General features: G+C 36.7%; 1 protein-coding gene across 1 annotated transcript in view; it reads right to left on the reverse strand.

Annotated features, from left to right (window-relative positions):
* The window catches only part of NAV3 (neuron navigator 3), a 488007-nt gene that overhangs the window by 126112 nt on the left and 336042 nt on the right, over positions 1 to 25853 (reverse strand). Inside the window, exons 5-6 of the mRNA XM_081956875.1 lie at positions 9723 to 9795; positions 7248 to 7431 (exon numbers count right to left, since the gene is read on the reverse strand). Coding sequence (XP_081813001.1) covers positions 7248 to 7431; positions 9723 to 9795 — 257 coding nt within the window. The remainder of the gene's footprint in view (positions 1 to 7247; positions 7432 to 9722; positions 9796 to 25853) is intronic.

Below are 25853 nucleotides of genomic sequence, written 5' to 3' on the forward strand. Positions count from 1 at the left end.
CTTATCTTCATCTACACAGGATTTTCAACAATAGAGAAACATAGCAAAGGACTTATTTGATTCCTGCATAAACTCATCATTAAACACTTAATACTGCGACTAAATATTATTAAGTATGCAGTGTGTAATTTTAACTATTTTAAACTGCTGCCTGTTTTATTTTACAGAGCATTTGAATATAATACCTAACCTAGTATTATTTCTTCTAAATAATTAAAGCATAGAGGGCTTGTTTAAAATGTTAAACTCTAAATAAATGTACGTTTTTTATTTAATATCCTTGAGGCTAGCAAAATGTTCCTAATTTCCTTAAGTGGTTGCCTCATTAATTCTAGTTTTATAAGTATTTGAATATTCTATTTACTGTTAATGATATGTCATTTATAACTACTTACAGAATAAATTAAATAAAGATAATTCCCTAATTTGGGTATGGCACAATAGTTTCTTTTAAAGCATCTAATAAATTGATTTCATGTTGAGTGGCCTAAGTTCATGGAATTCAGGTTTTATTTCTTCAAAAAGTATCAACCTTGTAATCCCATTCATGTAATATATGACAGATAAACACTAGAAATCATCTAATAATGTTACCAATTGCTGGTAGGTAGGATAATAAAACAAATTTTCCTGTAAATTTTAGTCATCAATGTTTGTGTTTAGCTATTAAGATTACCACAGAGAAAAAAAAACCAATGAAAACCATATTTCTCAGAATTACATACAGAAGTAATAATTTGTTCTATCAGAGTTGCAATAAAAGAGCGACAATGTCACTCTTGTAGGAGACCTACAATGGCCTTAAAGGATGGGGGGTTGTAGCTTGAGCTATTACACTCACTTCAGCCTGCCCCTTTCTCTATATGGATGTTTTACAATATTCAGTGAAATTTCCTAAGTCTATTTAGGATTTCAGCCCTAGAAATACTGGAAACATAAGAAAATTACCTAGAATGCAGAGGATTTTAATCTATCTTGATTAGCCTAGAAGTGTTGACTGGAGATGTTTTCTCAGGTCCCAAAGAAAATGGAGATGGAAAATGAACAAAATAATATTTAATAAGGATTTCATCCTGTAACCTAGTACTGTAATTCCTATTTATTTATAATAGTACTAATATGTGTTGTTGTTTGATGTATTTGTAGAAGTAAGGAAAAGATTAAAAGACTGATATAAAGATCCTTATAATAATTAAACATCCTTGAAACTTAAAGAGAAATACTTAAAGAGAAGTAGAAAACAAATTCATTGGCAGAATGTTACTGAAAATCATAACTTTAAATCAGAAACTGCACAGATCACATTAGGGAAGCAGCATGAAACAGTTCATCCTGGTCCCTACAGCAGCCTCCTGAAAGTAGCCACCATTTCGGCAAGGAATTGTGAGTGCACCACTGATGGCCACTTCCAGGAAGCGGCCACATAGCCCAGTGATAATTAGCTTGTCCTCCTTCCCTAACATGGCATTTAGAGGCCTTGAAAAAGTAAGTGTGCAATGGGTGACATGTGAGTGGGGAGCAACCCCAAGACCTGCCAGAACCTGGCAGGGCAAGATTGGGAGGAGAGAGGCAGAGGGCCCATTCATCAACTTTACATTTTTTTTTACTCAATATCACACATTATTTATGTCAACATAGCCAGTGTCATACACAATTTGTATCTGATGTTGGATTTGAATTGGAAATACTATTTCAGCTTTTAAAAATTCAATTATAATATGCTGATTAAAGTGAATTGACAAGTGGTCATATAGGCTTTCATTTCATAAATAATAACAAGACAACTTTTTTTCTCACAGAAACGTCCTTGCCAATTGAAGTGGAGAAAAAAAGATGAATACCATGACAGAGTTTCTAGCACATCAGTACTGCCATCTGTTGGCAATTTATACATTGGAGGCCTCACTTTTCATTCTACCCTCAAATTCTTAAACCAGGGATGTAGGCAGAGTGAAACAATTGCTTGCTTTTGAAGCAAGAATGTTGTAAAAACAATAACACCCACCACTGTTGCTCGCACAGTAATGAAAGGTAGACTTAATTTATGACATTACTCTAGCCCTACTAGTATGGCTGAGCACATAGTATTTGGCACTCAAAGCATAATACATATATAATATTTTCAAGATTGTTTCCATTTCATGACTACTTCATTTATTAAACTTGCTAGCTGTTAACATGACAAACTTCACAAAGCTGCTGATCCAGTGGATTTTAGCATTCATCTATCAACTACATTGAAAAAAATGACTTCTAGTTCCACAAACTAAATGCACTGTATATTTAAAGTAATACATACTAAACTAATGAATTAATCAGATCCATATGAATCTCAAGTTGTTACCACTATGTCTACAGGTCAAAATGTTAGTGTATCTATATTTTAGGATTTTGCTGACAACTCTGTAATCAGTTTCTGTCTAACCCATAAATGTGTGTTTTTCTTTCAGTATGTGGGTAGTTGGAAAGTCATCACATAGTAAGAGAGCTTTTATTTATATATCAGTCTCTATATATTTATCTCTGTTTTTATCTCTGTTGCATAGATTGAATATTATTGATCCTGCCAACAAAGCAGCCGGCTAGTTAAGATTCTTATTTTGATGTCTTTGAGGTCTCTTAGAATTATGACTGCCAGGATTCCAAACCACTGTGGTTTCAATTTTCAAATATGATACCTCTGTGGTCAAATTTGTATTTTACATTTACTTGGATAAACAATCATTTGTGGGAGGTCTTACTTTATGAATCTTCTGCAATTAAGGTGTTAAGCTGTTTAAATGAAAGCATTTTATTTACTATATGTTTGCGCCAGTATACATATCCTTTTTATATACACATAACAATTATATACTGTAGCTTCACAATTATATAGCTGTGAAGTAATGGAATTTGTGGGAGACAATACAACCCATAAGGAACAGCAGCTTAGGGGAATAGTCTAAGAAGCCTTCAGATAAGATAGAAAAAGAAGCTGTCAAGAAATACAATTACAAATAAGCTTGCTATTGTTGTGTTTTTTTTAATTTTATGCAATATTTTCTCATCATGAGATGGACAGCTGGACGTATCATGATTGCAGTGGGTATCAATCTGGTATATTTAAAAATCTGTCTGACTCCTTGATGTATTTTGAGAATGTCTGCTCATGCACAATGAAGATTATTGTTGTCATGCAAAGCCCTCAGCTGGTAAAATTCAAGCTCCAAGAGTAGGAAGGCTTTAGTTATTCATACTTTTGTGAATTATAATTCTTAAGACATTTTGGTCAGTACTGGCACATCTGGTAGATTCTTGTATTAAGTGATGATGTCTGAATTGAATGCTTCATTTGTCATTTTAAGAATGCATGTTGTTCATTATTCTTCAACTTTCTTAATGCAATGAAAAATTAAACTTCATCACAGATATCAGTAAAAGATACACTGGGGGTGAGTAGTTGCTGATTTTAACTTTTACAGAAACAATGAATTGACCTTCTCTCTTTTAACATCCAGGATCATAAAAAGGAAGATATTTTCAGTTATCACAGAGACATAGTCCTTTGAAAAGCATGGGCTGTTTCTATATATGGTGGAAGCATAAGCATAGCTATGCTTACAAGAGCTCAACTAGAAGCAATACTAAAAGCAAGTATTTTCCAATTCCTCATGCAGAAGCAGAAGCACAGTTGCATTTATATTCAATAATTCTTGCTCACTTTTTAATGTCAGAATGAATATGAGCAATGTTTTGTCTTATTAGTTGTAATTATTACATTGCATTACCTGATTTAGAAAAATAATTAAAGCCTCATAAAGCATCTTTATTTATCACTACACCTTTAAATAAAAAGTGCAATATAGTGTTGGCTGTTATATTTTATTTAATCCTAACGAAACCTATCTCCAATAATATATACATTCGTTTAAGTGCTGGTTGTACAATAAATATTCAAATAAACCAGTGTTTGACAACCTTGAGAACTTTAAGCTGTGTGGACTTCAATTTCCAGAACTGCCTGGGTAGCAGGTCATCGGTATACTACGAGCAGTGACGTGCAGTCAGGGGAGGCAGGGGAGGCAGAGCCTCACCGTTCTCATCATGAAAATAAAAAAAATGATTCCAAGAAGCCGCAAAAGTGGCTGGAAGAGGTGTGCGGCTTGGTTTAGCCTCCCTGGACATTTCAGCAGCTGGCCCAAGTGCGCCGATCTCGCCATTTTTTGCATCGGGTGAGCCCGGGATCCTTGCAAGGGGAATGGGACCACGTGTGCAGGAGGCTCCTTAGCTCCAGCCTCAGATCAGCGCAGCCGTGGTCCCCTTCATGTTGGCTCAGGAAGGAGGGGAATGGGACCACGTGTACAGGGGAAGGGGACCGCGGCTGCGCTAATCTGAGGCTGTGCGCTGAGGAGCCTCCTGTACACGTGGTCCCATTCCCCTTGCAAGGATCCCGGGCTCACCCAATGCAAAAAGTGCCTAGGTAACATCATCAGTGCTAGAAGGGAGTGGGCGGGGGGGGGGAGGAGGAGAAAGAAGAAGTTTCTCTTCTCAGAAATGTCAGAAAGGGACAGGCAGGCTACCACAGCTCCACTGAGAAGACATTTCTGAGAAGATAAACTTCTCCTTTCTCCTCCTCCCCCCCAACTCCCTTCTAGCACTGATGGTGTTACCTAGGCATTTTTTGCATCGGGGGAGCCCGGGATCCTTGCAAGGGGAATAGGACCATGTGTGCAGGAGGCTCCTCAGCTCCAGCCTCAGATCAGCGCAGCCGTGGTCCCCTTCATGTTGGCTCAGGAAGGAGGGGAATGGGACCACGTGTGCAGGGGAAGGGGACCATGGCTGCGCTAATCTGAGGCTGTGCGCTGAGGAGCCTCCTGCACACATGGTCCCATTCCCCTTGCAAGGATCCCGGGCTCCCCCGATGCAAAAAATGCCTAGGTAACATCATCAGTGCTAGAAGGGAGTGGGGGGGGGAGGAGGAGAAAGGAGAAGTTTCTCTTCTCAGAAATGTCTTCTCAGTGGAGCTGTGGTATCCTGCCTGTCCCTTTCTGACATTTCTGAGAAGAGAAACTTCTCCGGTCGGGCTGCACCCGTGCGATCGGAGGAACCATGCGGTTTGATGACATCACCAGCCTCACCAGCCATAAACCTCACCGCACATCACTGACTATGAGCCAAATACTCTGGGCCAGACACTCTCTCTCAGCCTAACCCATCCCAGGTACCATTTCTCACCCACACTCCCCCTCACTCACTCTCCACCTGGAAGAGGGAGGGAAGGAGGGAAATCTAGATCTGGATGGATGGATGGATGGATGGATGGATGGAAGGAAGGATTTATTTATTGATTGATTGATTGATTGATTGATTGATTGATTGATTGATAATGCTTCTTACCAGCTTTCCACAAGGCAATTCAACTAGGAAACCAATAGAAGAGTGGAATTTTTTCCCACTGCTTTTTTGCCATCCCATAGTCATTGTGTTTCTTTGTCTAGGTAAAAAAAAATCTCTCTGAAACAGTGACCCACCAGATCACAGGTTGGGTAATAAAGCTTAAGGTTGTCAAGTTTGAGAAACACCATCATAAACATTATGGGAAATAGATTGTATGAATATCAAAAAATGTATGTTTTTTGATATTCACAAAATGTCACAAAATGTATGTGAGGAAATTAAATTAAATTAAAATTGGCACATCACTCATTTTAAACATATAGTGAATGTAAAAGTTCCACCCTCCATTTTGTTTTCATCACTCAACAGTCCTTTTGATCTCTTCCCAACATTCCTGCTCTCCATTTATCTCCCCATTTATCTACCTGAAACTTTAAAAGAAAACTTCATGCAAACCAGAGATCATATGTAATTGTCCTTTGAAAAGAAAACAATTAGTTTAAAAGTATTTTGTTTTAAAGAATATTGAAGAAATAGTTCATTTCAGGTGGGGAAAACAGGAAGATAGTATGGCAAATGAAAAAAAAATACTGTATATATTCAGTTAGTTTTAAAAAGCAACGCAATTCCTACTCATGAAATCATTCTGACATGTGTTTTAGCTCCACACATTTTAAAGGAAGGTTGATACACTAAGAATTTAAAACCAGCAAGAGATGTGTGCAGGAGTTTTGCAACACTCTTTTCTTCATTGAACCATGAACTTAAAGTTCCTAAAACTCTTAATCCCACCACAGTCCAGCAAGCTTGCCACATTACAATTCAAATCATATCACAATCTTTTATATAAATAATTATAAGTAAAGTCAACAGAAAATGTATGTGTTTATTTTTAATCCAAGCTCCTATCTGAATGATTTCAATTTGAAGAAAAAGGTTCAGTCATCATTAAGATTTTGAATGTCAAAACACAAAAGAAACATAATTTTAAAAAGATTATAGCTTGTGTTATTGCTTAACAGAAAAATAAATTAGCTAAAATACATATATTTGACCTCTAATTGTATAATTATACAAAACAAGAAATTTGTTTTTGATGAAGGAAACACTGTTTTATTATACAGTAGTTTCCTCTATTTTATAGTTTATCTTTCTCTTTCTAAAAATCTGATCCACTAAGTGCTAGGATACTTAATAGCAGTTCCATTCCTGCCATCTGATTGTTGTATTTAGATAAGCAATAGCTGGTTTGCATTCACTGTGGGGAGCTTCATGATTTTTTTGAAAAATGTTTTGCTTTGGAACCTACCACTCATACAACATATACCATTCATCCACAGTGGTAGCACCCAAACCCCTTTGAGGAAAAAACTATCTGGAGAAAAACATGATCACATCATTTTAGATTTGAAATAAAAGAAATTTAAAAACAGAGGAACAAAAGACTTTTTTATGTTATGTTCAGCAAACAGAAATTATGATAAAATTAAGAATTTATCTCTTTCAAGGAAAAAATCCCAAGATTATCTTCTCTTCTTTACTAATTTCAGAAATCAATTTCCTTAAAATGAGCTTCCTTTAGATGACGCATCATCGGGCTTCAGTATAAGCAGTGAGTTTTCAACCGCCAGTTTCATCTCATTGCCAACAAAGGGAAAAAAGTTAAATGCCTAAAAAATATCTGAATAATAGTTTATAAACTGTTTTAAGCAATTACAGTTCTCTGAACATTTACAAAAGGCTTACTTCCACATAAGACTTCATTAGCGTCACAGTTTCAGTTTTCTTTTCTTTTGTGGAGCTTGAAAAGATTTGTTGCATAAAGAAAGCAATCTCAGGTACAATTTCATTAAGGAAATAATCTGACCTACCTGGACTGCATATCTTGCTGAGTTTTGGATTGGCCACTTTCAGGAGGATTCGGAGAATGAGAGATGTGTTGCTGTAGCTCTACCAAGGACTGATAGTACTGCTGTTGTTGGTGCTGCTGCTGTTTATAACGAGACAAACTGAAAAACAGTCCTAAAATGGCTTTCAAATTTCCATTTCTTATTTCTGCACAGACAAAAAGAAGGAAATGAAAATATCGAAATTAGCTTTCCTTCACAGATGTGCCTAATGGACATTATCCATCGTTTCAGTTCTACAAACTGTCATATTTGAATTTAATATGACAAGATTTTTAGAGCTTTTTATAATGGAATATCTTGTTTCATATTGGGTATTAGACATAAATTTTATATCATATACTGAACTCTTATAAAGTACTTACTGGCTAATAACAACAAATTTATCTACCATAAATATATTCAAACACATTTTATAGGACATAATCACTACTCAAAAGGTAACAATTTTGTATAATTTCAATGTGATGATTATTTACATTTGTTGCTGTTGGCCGATAATTTCATAATCCTGTAAAGAAAGTGGTATTGTGCCTTCCTTCAGCTATACATACAATACTAAATTCTGCTGGACCATTGCATACATTTCTATATTGGGTTGTTTCTGTAGACAATCCAGAACCATTCAGAAAGATATCCAGTCCATTCATGTCTTGGGTTATACTGGTTAAATGTGTTTCCAAGCCCAAATCAAAGTGCTGTTTATGATTTTTGAAGCTTTAAGTTACCGGAGACCAAGTTACGGATTGCCTTTGTCTGTACTAATATCTTCACACTTTAAGAATTGCAAGATAAGGAGATTTAACTTTGCAACAAAGAGGAGTTTTCATGTTGGAACCAGTAAAAATCCAATCTCATACTTAATACCTACACATTTATGGGTACAGAGGATGACCAGAGAAGTAGTTAAATCTTTATCTTTAGTTGATTGTTATCTAAATTGCTTCTGAGATAAAGAACTGCTTTGAGATCATAAAATATGTTCTCAATATCCCACTGTTAATTCCTGCTCTTGAGCATTAACTGTGGGAGTCAACTGCCTCCTTGTGTCTAATGATAGGACCAAAACTCACTACATTCTCATTCATTATTATATTGGTGTAATAATTATTTTTCCTTCTATTTATTCAGATCTGTTTTTTTACATCAAAAAAGTATTGTTAGTTCCTCAGAAATTATACTAGCTGATATATTTGAGAATTTCATCTTAATTTCTCAGAAAAAAATAAAAATACCTAGTTAAAATGTTTCTTATGTTTAATCACACCTTCTTTTTAATCAAATAATAAAAATCTGTAGGGCATTTTTTCCAGTCCCTGAATCTGGGACTGAGAATTTTTTTAAATTCTCTAATAAAAAGTCTTATGACAGATGTGGGTATAAAAATAATGCAAGCTAATGCATCTTTAACTGAAATTAAAAAAACATTAAATATATAAAATTATGTTACTACTTTCTTGATAATAGGAAATGTTTATTGATACTGACATCAATATGCTACACATTTAAAAGGAAATGTATATTGATATTGTGCATCTGAAAGACAGAAATACATAATGTATTTTTAAATTGTGTAAAATATTTGAGTAATGTATCAAAATATTTCCATCAGGTTTCTTACTGAGAATATAAAATCTGAGACTATCATTCTTACAAAACAAAAATTAGAATATTTTATGCTACTTCTTTCTTTATCAAGAAATAATTTATTTCAGGTTTCTCAAGAAATGAACAATAACATTTGAATAACTCTGAAATCTTATTAATTAGCATAATTAATTTAAAATAAAACAGAAACTATAATTCAAAAATAGTAATTGAATATTCTAATAAAATAGTTTCCCACATGACCAACTAAATATTAATCATGAAGCTAAAAAAACAGGATTTTTTAAAAATTCTAATTTGCCCCAGGATAATATAATATATGACACAAAGAGTAACAAATTTAAACAAACTGACAAAAGTTTTAAAGCATTTGATTACAGTGTGACATGAATGGACATAATTGTTAACAGAACCGATGAAGGCAATAAAATCATTAGGTTGTTACTTTAAAATGAGATTTCTTGTGAATTTATAGGCTTATTGACCATGCTAAATTTAAGTGATTTACACAATGCAATACTGTATCATATTCATGCTATGTTCGGCAATGTACTTGGAAATTACACCGTATATCTGTTTAGGAATATAGGTAAGAGATTAAATGAGCAAAATATACCCAAGAATAAATCAATAATTTGAGTATTTCATTTTACTTCCAAATGAAATATTTATTTTTTATATTTATTTTCTTATATAGAAACAACTGATTCCAAGAAAAGAAAGTGGGTAATTCTTAATAAAGATTTTTTTCAAGATGGCAAGTTGAAAATAGAGTTCATGAACTTTTCTGAGATATATTTTACTTTCTTGGTTTATATGTGGTTCTCTTACCTTCAGCAGAAAGACCCTGGACATTTACTCCTCTGGCTGCCAGAAAGCTAAGGCAGACATCAACATTCTCAATCTGCAAAATGAACATGAAATAGCAAAGCAGTTAAAGGCTATTTTACAAGACGAACTTGCTTGCTGCAAATAGGCATGGGGGGAAAAAAACCCAAAATGAATAGTTTACATTCATCACATAGTCCAGTTCTTTAGCAAAGTTAACAAGAATGATTATTGCTAATTAGGCAGCTGCTATAAAAGCTTTCATTGTCCATTTTGGTGCTTAAAAACAATTCATAAAGGGCTGATCCAGAATGGCATGCTGACAAATCACCAAGCCACCTACGTACAAGAAAACTGGATTTTGAACACTCACATAAACAACAATGAAAGTTTCCATACAAGCTTGAATACTGTGGTATAGTGGGAGACTTAAATTGTGGGAGACTGACTGCTTCAGTGAAAACACATCAACGGAGCAAATAAGTGTGCATGTGTGTGTAATGAAATGTGATTTTGTAAATAAACTCATTTTTAAATTTTACCTGAAAGAGATCTCTTCAAATTCACCATAGAGCCTGTAAGTAAATTCAGTTACTTCTATGGTAACTTTTGAGGATTGTTTTAAATTGGTAATGTTATTTATTTTAATCAATTTACATAGCTACCTGATTCACATGCAAATCAGAGTATGTAGTTAAGTAAAATGACCTATAACAAACAACCACAACCATTACAAATAATAAAACATATTATTTTTGAGGCAATTTCATCCAACCATCCAAGGGCAACCATCAGGACAAACTGTCACAATTGGGCTTTGAATTTTGGCTATACAATAGATTTGGGCAGGTGGCAGAAATTATGGAATAGAAATTATAATCTCACAATGTCAACAGTGTATAAAGAAAATCTCTATAAAATGTTTTATAGATGGCACTATTCACCTGCAAGAATAGTGAATATGTATAAAAATAAAGCAGATAAATGTTGGAAATGCAACCAAATACCAGGTTCATATTATCATTTGTGGCGGATTTGTTTCAAAGCTAAAAAATACTGGAAGAAAATACACATATGGCTGGAAACTATGACAAAATAACACATAGACTTGAAACCTGAGATATTACTGTTGGGCATGCTTCCAGGAAACTATAATAAAGGTAACACATATTTAATTTTACATATTCTAACAGCAGCCAGATTGAATACGGACTATACATGAAAAATGTAGAAACCCTTACAGATGATAATATAATCAAAAAAATTCCAGAATGTGTAGAAATTGATAGGTTAACTCTAAAAATCAAAGAAAAAGAAGATTTGGAATATTTTATAACATGGGAACTTTTCTACAAATGGTTAGTTGACAGATACAGAGGTTAGATGAGTGGATTTATGTGCAGTATGGACTACATGAGAAAGAAACACTGATTAGTAAATATTTTGATAGTTATATAATTGATATTATAATGAAAGATAGTATACTTTTCAATAATGATTGATATTATCACATAAATGTTTATATGTACATGATATAATGATTATGATGATGTTTATATTTTAATACTTTAGACACCTAGAAAACACACTGTTCAATATAGAAATGGAATTTGAGGTAAAAACAATACAATTTTTTTAAAAAAGACAGACTATCACAAAACCCATTACTTTGAAGGGAAGCCACATTTCACAGTCATCCAAAAGGAAGGCAGGATCAAGACCATCTAAATTTTAGAGACAATGCTGTTCCGTAGAGTAGGTGCAGCAAAAGAAAAAGTACTTCTTCTGGGATCTATTAATTAAGTGTTGGGAACTAGGCAGGGGTGGGTTTCAGCCGGTTCTAACCGGTATGCTAGAACCTGTTCGTGAAATTCAGCATACGTTTTAGAACCCGTTTGTCCAGTGGCACAGTACCGGAACGTTGCCTCTCGGCTCTCCCACCCCCCTTGCTCACTCCCACCCCCAATGCGATCTCTTTTCATTCTCCATCTGCCTCATTCACTCGTTTGGGTAGCAGAGAATGAAAGGAGATCGCATAGCCGAGGGCAAAGGAGCCTGCAGCCTCCTTCATTCAAATGGCTTTCTCGCACGCCTTCTTTCTTTCTCTGAAAATTTCCCAGCATGTGATAGCTTTCTTCTGAATTCCTCTCTGTCCTCCCTCCTCTGATCTCCCAAGTTCTTTTCCCAGCATGTGATAGCTTTCTCCTGGATTTCTCTCTGTCGTCCCTCCTTCGATCTCCCAAGTGTGTGATAGCTTTCTCCTGGATTCCTCTCTGTCCTCCCTCTTCCGATCTCCCAAAGTTATTTTCCCAGCATGTGATAGCTTTCTCCTGGATTCCTCTCTGTCCTTCCGCCTCTGATCTCCCAAAGTTCTTTCCCCAGCCTGTGATAGCTTTCTCCTGGATTTCTCTCTGTCCTCCATCCTCCGATCTCCCAAGTTCTTTCCCCAGCCTATGATAGCTTTCACCTGGATTTCTCTCTGTCCTGCCTTCTCCGATCTCTCTAATTTCAGCCCTTAATCCTCCAGTTGTCTATTTTTGGGAGTTCCCCCCCTCTTCATTGGAGTCCTAAAAATGTTTGCCACCGTGGGCATGGCTTGGGGGGGGAGGTGACTGAGTGTGCATTAGTGATGTCATGTTGGCTATACCCACCCGGTCACACTCACAAAATAGGCCACACCCACAGAATAGGTTCTAAAAAAGTTTGAAACCCACCACTGGACCTAGGCCATGTTCTCTTTGTCTTATCTTATTGGAATGGGCAGGCAATTTTGTGAATTGCCCGTCCCTGGCCAATAATGTCTTTATAGGCCATCTTGAATTGACCCAGAAACTTACTGGTAACCAGTATAGCTCACATAGAAAAGTTATTACATAAGCCTATTAAGCCATGCTTAGAATTACTTGTATTTTGGACCAGCTGTAGCTTCCAAGTAGTCTTCAGGGACATTCTTATATATACTGCATTGCAGTAATCTAGATGAAAATTGACAAATGTGTGGCAGCTGTAAGTATCCAGAAATGAACAAAATTGGCACACAAGATAGCTTTGCGTAGTCAACCATGACTGCCACTTGTTCTTCAAGCAGGATCCATTAATCCAAAAGTCCTTCCAAACTGGACCCTGTATGGAGTAATGCTATACTCACATGAACCAATAGTGGAAATTCCCTGGATCCAGATGGCCCCCAAATGCACATTCATTCAGTTCTGCTAGAGCTGAGATGTATAACTTGTATATCATCATAAAGTTGCTACCGAGCTCCAGAAGAATAGATAATCTCATCCAGCAGCTCCATGAAGATCTTAAACAATGGCAGGGAGAGATCTGAAATTCAAGATACCCCATAGGGCAGCGACCTAAGCCTGGACTTCTTCACTCATCAATACTAATTGGAAATGACTTGGAAGAAGGAGGGAAACCATTGTAACACCATGCATTTCACTTCCAAAACTCTGATCTGTCCAGAAGAATACCATGACTAGTAATATTGAAGACCAAGATCAAAGGAGGCCAGGATGGATGGTTTATTTGAAAACCAAAGGATTCTCTGGATTCCCTATGCAGACATAGCTATAATTCAGTCTAGGTCCATAACCATTTTCTCATTCCAAAAGGTGACACGATTAAAGTTCAATCAAATCCTCAAGATCATCCCCAAGCATCTTCTGCAAAGTCTATACTTAGGATAGGAGCCATCTTATCTTCTTCATATGGTGTCATCAGGACTACAAAGAAGTTGATAATTCTTTGCTTATTTCAATTGTGTATAAGAGTTGATAATATGGACTTAAGGTCACAGGGTAGGGGGTAGCATTTTGGTAGTGCTGGGCAGAGAGATGATAAAAGACAGGAAGCAGGACACTTATAGGACAAGAGTGTCTTGTACTAATTGTGCCTTCTAGCTTCTTGACCTCAAACCCAAAGCCTGCTTATGTTATACTTAGTGCCCTACTTGATGATAACTTTAAAATATAGACAAATGTATATCATTTTGTGGATATGATATTCATTTTGTGAAAAATGCAAATTTTAAAAATCTAGTGCCGTTCCACTACTTAAGAACCAGTTATACTCATAAAAAACCTAGAGCCATTTCTCTACTGCTGTAGTGATTTGGAGAACTTTCCGATGTCACTTACTGGTAAATATTGGTGCACTGATATAAAAATCTCCCCTCATTACTGTTATCTCAGAACAGGGATAGTTGAGTGATATTAAAAGACACTGTCAATCACTACTGAGGAAATGTTCTACATATCTAGAAATATACACCTTTAAAAGAAGAGTGACAGATAATATGAGATAGAACCAAAAGGATGAGACATGTGGAAAAATTCCTGAAGTATAAAACTAAATGCTCAGTGAATCAATTTGCCCCCTTCCCACCAATTAAATGAATGCAGAATAGCTATTTTCAATTTATGACCTGTTACAATTGATTATTGATATGTTGGTTTATTAGCTGGATAATTTGGGGAAACTTTACTTCTCCTCTATGCCTCAAAGTTCTAAAGATATAAAATAAATACATTTTAAGTCAACAGTCTAAACTGCTTTGAAGCTCATTTCATTCTTAAATGCCATACTAAATTGGACAAGTTTTATAATTTATCAGATTAAAGCACTTAATAATCTTTCAAACAATTTGCAAATCTGATGGCCCTTCTGGTACTACAGAGAATACTTAATGGTACAACTTCACACATATGGAAAATGCTAATGATATTGAATAGCTAGCCAGTGTATTTAATGCCTAATTAACTACTGTACCAACTAGAGATATTTTGGGTGACTGGACTAACTTTGCTTGCACTTCATTTAGTTTCTCCATTTTCAAGTTCTTATTGTATCAGAATATTTCTGTTTTTTCTTGTATTGATGGAAAGACAACTGATGAATTCAGTTCAGAAGCAGTGACGTGCAGTCAGGGGAGGCAGGGGAGGCAGAGCCTCACCGCTCTCATCATGAAAAGAAAAACAATCTCCCCTTTTCTCTTTCATCTCTTTCTTGCGTGTGCAAGCAAAATACCCCAGGATCACGGTGGCGGGGACAGCAACTCCTTCCGCTGCGCTGCGGAGAAGAGCCACAGGAAGGAGGGGAATGGGACCAAGTGTGGAGGAGGCAGCCCTTCATGTTGGCTCAGGAAGGAGGGGAATGGGACCACGTGTGCAGGAGGCTCCTCAGCGCCAGCCTCAGATCAGTGCGAGCCGCAGTTCCCTTCCCCTGCACACGTGGTCCCATTCCCCTCCTTCCTGAGCCAACATGAAGGGGACCAAGGCTGTGCTGATCTGAGGCTGGTGCTGAGGAGCCTCCTGCACACGTGGTCCCATTCCCCTCCTTCCTGAGCCAACATGAAGGGCTGCCTCCTCCACACGTGGTCCCATTCCCCTCCTTCCTGTGGCTCTTCTCCGCAGCGCAGCAGAAGGAGTTGCTGTCCCCGCCACCGGGGGGGACGGTGCTGTCCCCGCCACCGTGATCCTGGGGTATTTTGCTTGCACGCTTGCAAAGATCAAGGTTGTCGCAGTCCTCCCTTCATGATGATATTTTGATGACATCACCAGCCTCACCAGCCCTAAACCTCACCGCACGTCACTGTTCAGAAGTCAGTCTCTAAATACACACTTAAGGGTTAGTTTCCTATACACGCTTGAATCAACTCCCAAGGGTGTTTTTTCAAGAGACAAACTGACTTTCTGGTTTTTCTTTGAAGATTTTTCACATCTCATCCAAGAAGCTTCATCAGCTCAGAGGTGGGTTCCTATCGGTTCGGCTGAACTGGTAGTGGTATGTCAGCCTGGGTCTCAGAACCAGCAGCCACCCAGGCTGGCCACACCCCCAAACTGGTTCCCCAGTTGCTACTGCCATCTTTCCTTAGAATTCTGTGCATGTGCAGAACAATTTCCATTGAACTGCACATGTACGCATAGTGCGTGTACGAGAGAACTGGCAGTAACGCCAGCTAGAACCTACCTCTGCTCTGGTTGGATGGTGGGGAATGGAAGGATTTATCCTCATTGCACATAGTTGGTCATTTGCATTTTCAAAAGAAAAAGCAAGTAATCAAAAGTACTTTAATAACTCTCAAAAGAATGCAAATGATCAGCTGTCTGCCAGGAGTATAAATCCTTCCATTCTCCACCATCTGGCCAGAGCTGAAAAAGCTTCTGGGATGAGAAGTGAAACATCTTCAAAGAAAAGCCAGAAAGTCCAGTGTCCTCTTGAAAAAGCACCTTTGGGACAACCATGACCTGGATGACTGACAATCTCCATAGACATCTTGGATCAAAAGTTCTTTTAAGTCTTCCAATGATTATATGGCAAGTTATCACATACCTCTATGTTTAGGAATAAAATGTGGCAGAGCTTCAAATAGTATTTGTCTATGCCAATACCTCTCTTTGATATTGTATCTCATGGTCTTTTGCTTCAATTTAACAAAAAATGCTTTTCAACAAACCTGACACATTTTAGTTCTAGTACTAATTAAAGAATTATTTCTAAAAGGGACCACGCAGACCAACTAGCAGCTATCTTGCTAGTTATCACATAATGATCAGAGGCAGTAATATAATTTAATTCAGTTCTGTGCTATTTTATAGCACACATGTCTTTAGCCATCAAAAGAAACAAAAAAAGAAGAAGAAAAGCTGAAAAAGTAAACCTCAATTTAAGAGCAAATCAATGTGCTGTGGCTAAACTTGCACATCTACAAAATAAGGATTGTGGGATCCCAAGAGAGTCAAAATTGCAAGTCACCTCTGACAGACCTCCTGGTCCTCCACAAACATGCCTTGACTGTAACGCCCATAAAAGTGAGTTGGTGATCATTCATCATTGTCTGACATTTAAGAAAAGTAAGTGGAAAATAAGAGCTGTTTCTGCAAAGTATTCTTTTAAAGGTATTGAAGAAAGCTCAATCAATCAATCAATCAGAATAGAGCTGGAAGGGACCTGGATATTTTGTAGTGCAATACCTGCTCAAGCAGAATATCATTTCAGACAAGTGACTATCAAGTCTCTTCTTTAAAATCTCTAGTGATGAAACACCAACAACCTCTGATGGAAAGCTGTTCTACTGGTTAATTGTATTCACTATTAGGAAATTTCTCCTTAATTCCAGGTTGCTTCTCTCCTTGATTAGTTTCCATCCATTGTTTCTTGTCCTGTGCTCTGGTGCTTTGGAAAATAAATTGACCCCCTCCTCCAGTATCTCAAATGCTGGAATACTGCTATCATGTCACCCCAGTCCTTCTTTTCTCTAGACTAGCCCAACTCAAATCCTGCAACTATTCTATATGTTTTAGTCTCCAGGCCTTTAATTAACTCTTCTTTACACTTCTTCCAAAGTCTCAACATCTTTTTTGTGATGTGTTGACCAAAACTGGATGCAGCATGCCAGGTGTGGCCTTACTAAAAATTTGGCAAAAATGTACCCAACATTGAAACCGACCTGTTGGAAATGTAAAAAAGAACAAGGGACCTACTACCATATGTGGTGGACCTGCCCGGAATCGCAAAAATATTGGAAAAGAAACTGGAAGTGGGCACAAGAAATTACGGGGGAACAAATAAAGTATAAACCCGAAACCTTCTTACTAGGAATAATTAAAGGGAACTACACAAAAAAAATTAAATATCTACTAACACATATATTAACTACAGTTAGAATAGCTTTTGCCCAATGCTGGAAGCAAAATAATATACCGCCGGACGAATTAGTGATAAAAAAAACCTTGGATTGTGCAGAGATGGACAAACTAACCCTAAAATTAAAGGACAAAGAAGAACCAGAATACTACGAAATTTGGAATAAATGGTATGGAAAATAAGAAAAATAATTAAGCCGAAAACAATATACATAAATAAATATAGAACTGTATATAAAAGTAGGTAAATATGTAAAAGATAAAAATGTATAGATAAGATGACATAATGATGTAATAAATGGTAAAGAGAGGAAAACATATACAGATACGACGATGTAACATTGTACAAACTGTTGATATAAAGATTGTAATATGTGATGAAAAGACAAAAACAATAAAAAATATTATAAAAAAAAGAATTTATAAAGCACTACTAATACTTCACATGATTTTTATTCTATGCCTCTGTTTATGCAACCAATGATTGCATTAGTTTTTTTGGCTACCGCTACATACTGCTGGCTCATATTTAAGTGATCATCCATTAGGAATCCAGGGTACCTCTCATAGTTACTCTTTGGAGCCCAGTTTCACCTACGTTTTCACCTATGTGTACCTCTGATTTTCCCTGCCTAAGTGTAAAACCTCGCTTTTCTCCACATTAAATTCCATGCTGTTGGATAGGGCCCATTATTCAAGTCTGTCAAGATCTTTTTGGATTCTGAGCTTGTCTTCTTGAGTGTTGACTATTCCTGCAGCTGTGTCATCTACAAATTTGATGAGTTCCCCTTCAATTGTCCATCTAAATCATTTATGAAGAGTACTGGGCCTAAGACGGAACCTTGTGGTATCCCACTGCTTACCTCTCTCCATATAGTTCTACTTCAGTACAGTTTTGTCAGCCAGTTACAAATCTATCTGGTGGTGATGCTATCTATCTTACTTTTTTCTAGCTTACTGTGGCATAGATTGTGATCTATTTTGTCAAATGCCTTGTTAAGTCTAAGTATACTAGGTCCCCAGAATTTTGCTGGTCTACCAATTTAGTCACTTTGTCAAAGAATGAAATAAGATTGGTTTGGTATGATCTGTTTTTAACAAACTCTTGTTGGCTTTTTGTTATAACTTTATTTATTTCTAGATATTAATAGATCTATTTTTTTTATTATCTTGTCAGGTATTGATATTAAGCTGATTTGTCTGTAGTTTCCAAGGTCTGAAAAATGAGAACCACATCAGCTCTTTTTAAAGCCTCGGGTAATTCTCTGGTGTTCCAGGATTTTTGAAAGATATGGTACAATGGTTCTGAAATAACAACTGCCTGCTCCTTCAGAACTCTGGAATGTAATACATCAGGTCTGGTGATTTATATTCATCAAGATCAGATAGGTGTTCTCTAATCATTTCTTGTTTATTTTAATCGGTCTTTTATGGTTAGGTTTGTGGTAAGTTGTGTTATAGTTTCTGCATGAAGACTGATGCAAAGAATGAACTAAGTAGTTCTGCTTTCTCTCTGTTGCCTGTTACTTTCTTGCCATCTTCTCTTTTTGTTGGACCTGTTTCCTTGAATTTTTTCTTGTTATTTATAAGTTGAAATAAACTTTTTTTGTTATCTTTGACTTTTATTGTTAGTCTTTGTTCATTCTTTGTTTGCTTTCCTAACTTCAACTTTGCAGATTTGGGCTATCTGCTGATATTCTGTCTTAGTTATGTGTCCCTCTTTCCATTTTTTGTCCTTGTCCTTTTTGTCTTTCATTTGATATATTGGATCTGTGTAATCTTGCTAGACAATTTGAAGATGTTCTTCCTAATCTGCTACCCTTTTGTCATCCATAGGCCTTCAGAACTAGCCACCAGGATGTCAAAAGGATTAAATGACATCCACAAATATCTTATATTTGTTTTGCAATGTCATAATGAACATATAAATACTTGCTTCCCTTGCGTCCCCACACATGGACATCTATATTCTATCATTGCTTTCTTTGCTTTAAAAGATGTGCAGGAAAATATTTCAAATGTTTATTGCAGAAAAAGGTATCCACCAGGAACACAAAGTATTGGGTTTTTTAGGAATCAATCATCCATATCATTCTCATCCCATTCTGCCCAAAAAGAAGGGTGGTTTTCTTAAAGTATAGCTTTAAGAAAAATATCAGAACGATCAAAGTGAACTGTGTTGGCTTTAAATCTCAATCTGAAACTAAATTCAAATCATGCCCTCTTTGAATCTTTCAACTAAATCATAGCTGAGTCAAAGGAGCAGTTAGGAGCTCATTGCTATATTCTAAATATCTATTCAGTCCACAAATTATGTTTACCACCCAATAGAAGATTTTACATTTATTTACATGAACAAGAAGAATCTTATTAGATTAAAGTAGAAGATAATTTGTCTTGCATTCTGCCAATGAACACATCTGTTATTTTGCTTTTGAAAAGGGTATATGATACTATGTTCCTGTATTTGTTACCTGATACACTAAAATATATGCTGGTCTGTTAAACTAATTTGTGAATCTCACAATTAAGAATTATCCAAATAGAGACCACCTAGATGTGGTCTATGATCATGAGTCCAAACCAATTTCCAGGACACATTTCTCAAGACTTCAGTTTGGTCAAAATTGGTCAAAATCAGAATTTCCTGCATAAGGTAGTTGTGCAAAACAATTTCTCCCTAGTTGAAAAGTTGCACTCATTCAATTTTCTGTTGTGCTGGTTTTAAAAGCTGAATGTTCCACATAAAATCAAAGTTTGTTTTTAAGCAATTTAGGAGAGAACTATTTCCAAAAATACCCATCAGCGCTGTCACAATATTTGTAATTTCAGACAAGTCTATTCAGGGAGAACCTTTGGTACAAATAGTCTTAAATGGTCTGTTTACACTCATAACCTCCTACATAAACTGAACAATACTAGTTTGGGAGTAAATGGAACACTGCAGGGTACTTCTTGGAAGCAAGAATTAAGAGTGCAAAATATTACATTTTTTTCCCTAATTCTGTTTAATTTCTGCATCATTTGAAGCCAATGTACTGGAAAAACCCTTAAATGGAAAATGGATTTTTTAATGAAATTGTACCTAAATATCACAAAGCTTTCATGCTACTATGCTTTAACATTTTACCCTGATTGAGGGCCGATTTAAGCTACCCTATGCCAAAATATTCTACTTTGTGGTAATGGAATAATTGAATCATTGCCTAACAATTTACCACTATATTTTCTATAAAGCCTTGCAGAATAATATAATAATTATTTTATTACATTTCTCTAGATGATTTGAAAGATTTATGAACAACATCTTTGGGCCAGCCAAAATCTCATACAGTATATTCAATGCAAACAAATTTTCAACTATAGCAAGCAGAATTTGCCAGCAATTAATATCTACTTTAATTTCTTCCTTTCTCCAGTTTTCTCTACCCCACCCCTTATACAAATATAGAAAACTGATGGCAGAAAAAGACCTAGTCCTCCATCAAGTCTGCCGTTTTAAAAAAATCTTTGTCTTCTACATATAATTTAATTGACAGCTGAATATTTTATTGTATGAAGATATTAGAAGTTTGGAGGGATAAACTGATTTATGTCATATTTCCTATTACTTGCTATTTATTATGTTGATACATCTTTAATTGTATTTATAATAATTATTAATATTTGTTGAAAAATAAAACAATAAAAATGAACTGAAAGTGCAACTTCGTTTATACATGGCTCCACAACTGGATCCTCTAGGAAAATTCAATTTAGAAATTGAAATCAAAGAACAGAAAAATACTTGAGAATTCCTTTATGGTGCTATTGAAAACTAACTTTGTGAAATGAAAACCTAGAAATATTTTCTCCAATACAGCATATAAAAGAAAACATTTCCAAACCTGCACCAAATCTGGTTTTAATACATGGGCTCTTTCTGTAAGAGCTAAGGGATTGTGCCAAGAGTCTAGACAGCTATATTTATGCAGAAAAGAAACATTCAGTTAATGCAGTTAAAAAACAAACATTTATCAAAGTAGTTCTTCATATAGTGTCAACACAGTGTCTAAAGGACTACTATCATCTATCAGATAGGAGGTAAAACACCTCTCCCCAGTTTATTTTTTTAAGACCTACAAAATGTAAATAATATGATAGCTAACATTTTAAAATAAACACAGTGGTCTATATTTTAATGTTGCTTTTAGTTTTTTAAAAATGCATTAATTTTTCTGAGCTACAAAGACTGAATTCAAAATAGTCCTACTGCTTAAAAGATCAAAGGATGTCGTTTCCATGCTAAATGGTATTTACTTGAAATAATTAAGAAACTAGTATTTTAGAGTAGATTAAAAGCTGCAATGCCATTGAAATTATAAAGTATATTTTTATTTACCTGAAGAAATATTTTTAAAAATCCTCAATGTAGTTTAGGGCATCGTTGTTTTGATGCAACAAAGATTTTCTAAACTGGATATTTCTTTGACACATTAGTTAAATATCAAAAGAAATTTTCTCCAAGATATTAGTAGAGTATTCAAACTGGAGTGCAGCCTAAAATATTATAGAAGTTAAGAGAATGATTTGTAAACAGCGGCTTTTAAATATCTCTCTGTTGACATAGACCTGTCATTCACCAAAGATAGACTATGAAAAAAAGAGTCTCACCTTAATGTATTTTATTGTATCTTCAAGTCATTTTCTGACTCCTGACACTTGTCTAGCCTGCAGTTATCTTGGCAAGGTTTTTTGGAAGTGGTTTACCATTGCCTTCTTCCTAGGACTGAAGATCCCAAGCTGGCTTCATACTTAAGATAGGACTAGAATTCACAATCTTCTGTTTCTGGACTAACAGCTTAATGTTAATGTACATAAATGTGATAAATCTCACCTGAAAATAGTGGATTTGCTGAAATTTTCTTATACCTATTCTTTTCATCTCAATAAATCATTTGAAAATAGTATGTGGAAATTGGGCTTGGAAAATGATCACTCAGTTCAGGCAGCTGACAAGAGAGCTTAAGAAATGCAAGCCTTCAGTTGTTGTTTTTTAAATTAGTTCCAGTTTCAATTTGTGCTATCTTCTTTTTGAAATGAATGGAACTGACACTTCACGGACCTTTATCTGAGGACTCCTTTCTTCCATTATCTTGTTGAAGATTGGGAGTAGCAGATATTAGAACCAGAAAACCATACCAAGTGAAAGGCATTCATAACTTTTCTAATAAACTATATTTAGAATTTATTGTGAGCAGCATATAATAATACAAGAACTGGTTTACTAGTCCTTACACATAATTCTTAGTTTAAACATGAACTTATTCTTTGATCTAAAGCAAATAATTGTTGCTTAGTTTCCATTATCATTTTAAATACTATTGTATTCCATCAGCTAAAATCGCTCAGATCCGGACAGGCTTGGACTCTGAGTAGATTTGGGTGAGTCGATGGGGATGAATCTTGCGGAGACAATCTGGGATGAGTTTGACCCTGTGACCCCCGAGGGCATGGACAGGATTATGGGGAGACTCAGTGCTGCCACTTGTGTGCTGGACCAGTGTCCCTCTTGGTTAGTTTCGGCTTCCCGGGAGGTGACATGAGGCTGGCTCCAGGCGATTACCAATGCTTCATTGATAGAGGGTTTCTTTCCCACCGCCTTGAAGGAGGCGGTGGTGAGGCCTCTCCTTAAGAAGCCTTCCCTGGACCCAGCTTCTTTAGCCAACTATCGTCCAGTCTCCAACCTTCGCTTTGTAGCAAAAATTGTCGAGAGTGTGGTAGCCCGTCAGCTTTCCCAGTACCTGGATGAAGCTGTCTACCTGGATCCATTTCAGTCAGGTTTCATGCCTGGGTACAGCACGGAGACAGCATTGGTCGCGTTGGTTGATGATCTCTGGCGGGCCTGGGACAGGGGCTGCTCCTCTGTCCTGGTCCTATTAGACCTCTCGGGGGCTTTTGATACCATCGACCATGGTATCCTACTACGATGACTTGGGGGGTTGGGAGTGAGGGGCACCGTTTTATGGTGGTTCTCCTCCTACCTGTCGGATCGGTCGCAGGTCATGTTGACTGGAGGGCAGGGATCGACCCCGAGGCACATAACTTGTGGGGTGCCCCAGGGGTCGGTTCTCTCACCCCTCCTGTTCAACATATATATGAAACCACTGGGTGAGATCATCCGTGGTTTTGGGGTACGGTATCATCAATATGCTGATACCCAACTTTTCATCTCTACCCCAAACCACCCAAACAATGCCCTCGACATGATGTCCTGATGCCTGGAGGCTGTGCAGATCTGGATGGGGAGAACAGGCTCAGGCTCAATCCCTCCAAGACTGAGTGGCTGTGGTTTCCGTCATCCCGATTTGTGCATCTTGTTCCATCTCTGATGATAGGGGGAGAAATTTTAGCCCCCTCAGAGAGATCCCGCAATCTGGGAGTCCTCCTGGACATGCGGCTTAGTTTAGAAGAACACCTGACGGCCGTGACCAGGGGGGCCTTTTACCAAGTTCGCCTGGTACGTCAGTTGCACCCCTTCCTGGATTGGGATGCTCTATGCACAGTCACTCATGCCCTCGTCCTTTCCCGCCTGGACTACTGCAACGCTCTCTACATGGGGCTGCCCTTGAAGAGTACCCAGAGGCTTCAGCTGGTCCAGAATGTGGCCACGCAGGTTATCATGGGGGTACCTATGTACTCCCATGTTACACCTCTTTTAGGCAGCCTGCACTGGTTGCCGGTTGTTTTCCGGGTGCGATTCAAGGTACTAATTATGACCTTTAAAGTGCTCCATGGCTTAGGCCCAGGGTACCTGCAGGACCACCTACTGCCACCAGTAGCCTCCCACCATCCAGTGCGATCCCACAGAGTTGGCCTCCTCAGTGTGCCGTCAGTCAGACAGTGTCAGCTAGCGACCCCCAGGGGGAGAGCCTTCTCTGTGGGAGCGCCTTCCTTCTGGAATGAGCTGTCCCCGGAGCTTCGCATAATCCCCAACCTCCGGTCCTTCCGACACACCCTAAAAAGTTGGCTTTTCCAGCAAGCCGGCCTGGCCTGTTAATTTTATCTAATTTTTAAAATGTTAGTGTTATATTAATTGGGTTTGTTTTTTGGATTGTTTCTAATTTCCTTTTAACTTTTGTAATATGTGTTTTTTAATGCTGTACGCTGCCCTGAGTCCTTTGGGAGAAGGGCGGCATATAAATCCAATAAAACAAACAAACAAACAAGGTTCATTTAAGAAACATCACTGAAATGATGTACAGTAGATGCATCATCTGAACACACGAAATGGGAATGCCATTAGAAGATTTAATAAATCATTGTCAATATATTCTTTTTGTCTTTTTTTCCTCTTTTTATCACCACTCAGCTTTTTTAGAAAAAACTGTAAAGATATTATTTGCAATTTTATAACAAATTTTCATTTGCTTTAATTACCTTCTTTTTGCTTTGGCAACTCACAACTATTCTTTGAATTCAAATCTCAATAGTCCCAAACATTTTTTACTTTAAAACAGATGAAAATGACTTAAAATGTGTGGTTGCATACAAAAGTTCCGTTATATTTTAGCCAGGTAAACCTATAAAACTCATAATGCAAATGTCAGCAATGAAAATATGGCAAGAAATTCTTATTTTGCAATACTGTAGCTAATGCAACAATAAAATAGTGTGAATAACATTTGGTGTATCAACATATGAGAATCTCTACAGGCACTCTATTTAAAGTGACTATCTGAAACTAAAATATGGCTGTTTGCTGCTAAAATTGAAAACAAGAGTTTTTTCCATGCAAATAAAAATCTTACAAATTATACTGTTATTATAAGAGCCTAATGTCATTAAGAGAAACATTATCAATAGATCTGTATATAAGATCTATTGCTATACTGGCACACATACAAATACATAGATATACCGTGTATACATACATAAATACAAATTCTGACAGGCTTATTGATGATTTTATGCATTAGCATTGTTGAGAGTTCAAGATGCTTACAATCTTTGAGTAAAAGAATTATCTATTTAAATTGTTGTATGTAAAAATTTGACCTTTAAAAGACCAATACATAGTGTGAAGAAAGGTGATACAGAAATTTTATTGAAGGTAATCTGAATGGTGATTAGGGACACTAATGAATTCTGAATATGCAACCATGTGTATATGACATTAAAAAAACAGAGTATAAAACTAATAAATATATTAGCATATTTTGGTCAGATATAAGCAATATGTCAAGTAGTGATTTTTTTTATTCCAACAATACAAATATTGTAATAAGCATTAGAAAAATATAAAAAATCCATTGGCTTTCCCCCATGTCTATATGCTCTATATCAGTGATGACTAACCTTTTTTGGATTGTGTGCCAAAAGCAGGGGGAGCGCAGGAGGAGTGCAGGGGGGTCATGCGTGAGCATGCCCACACCCATAATGCTATGCGCACAACCCCACCCCGTGCATGCATGCACATGCGACCAACACTCCCCTCTGCTTTTCG

The sequence above is a fragment of the Natrix helvetica genome (genome assembly GCF_964273705.1).
Source record: "Natrix helvetica genome assembly, chromosome: 6".
Lineage (NCBI taxonomy): Eukaryota > Metazoa > Chordata > Lepidosauria > Squamata > Natricidae > Natrix > Natrix helvetica.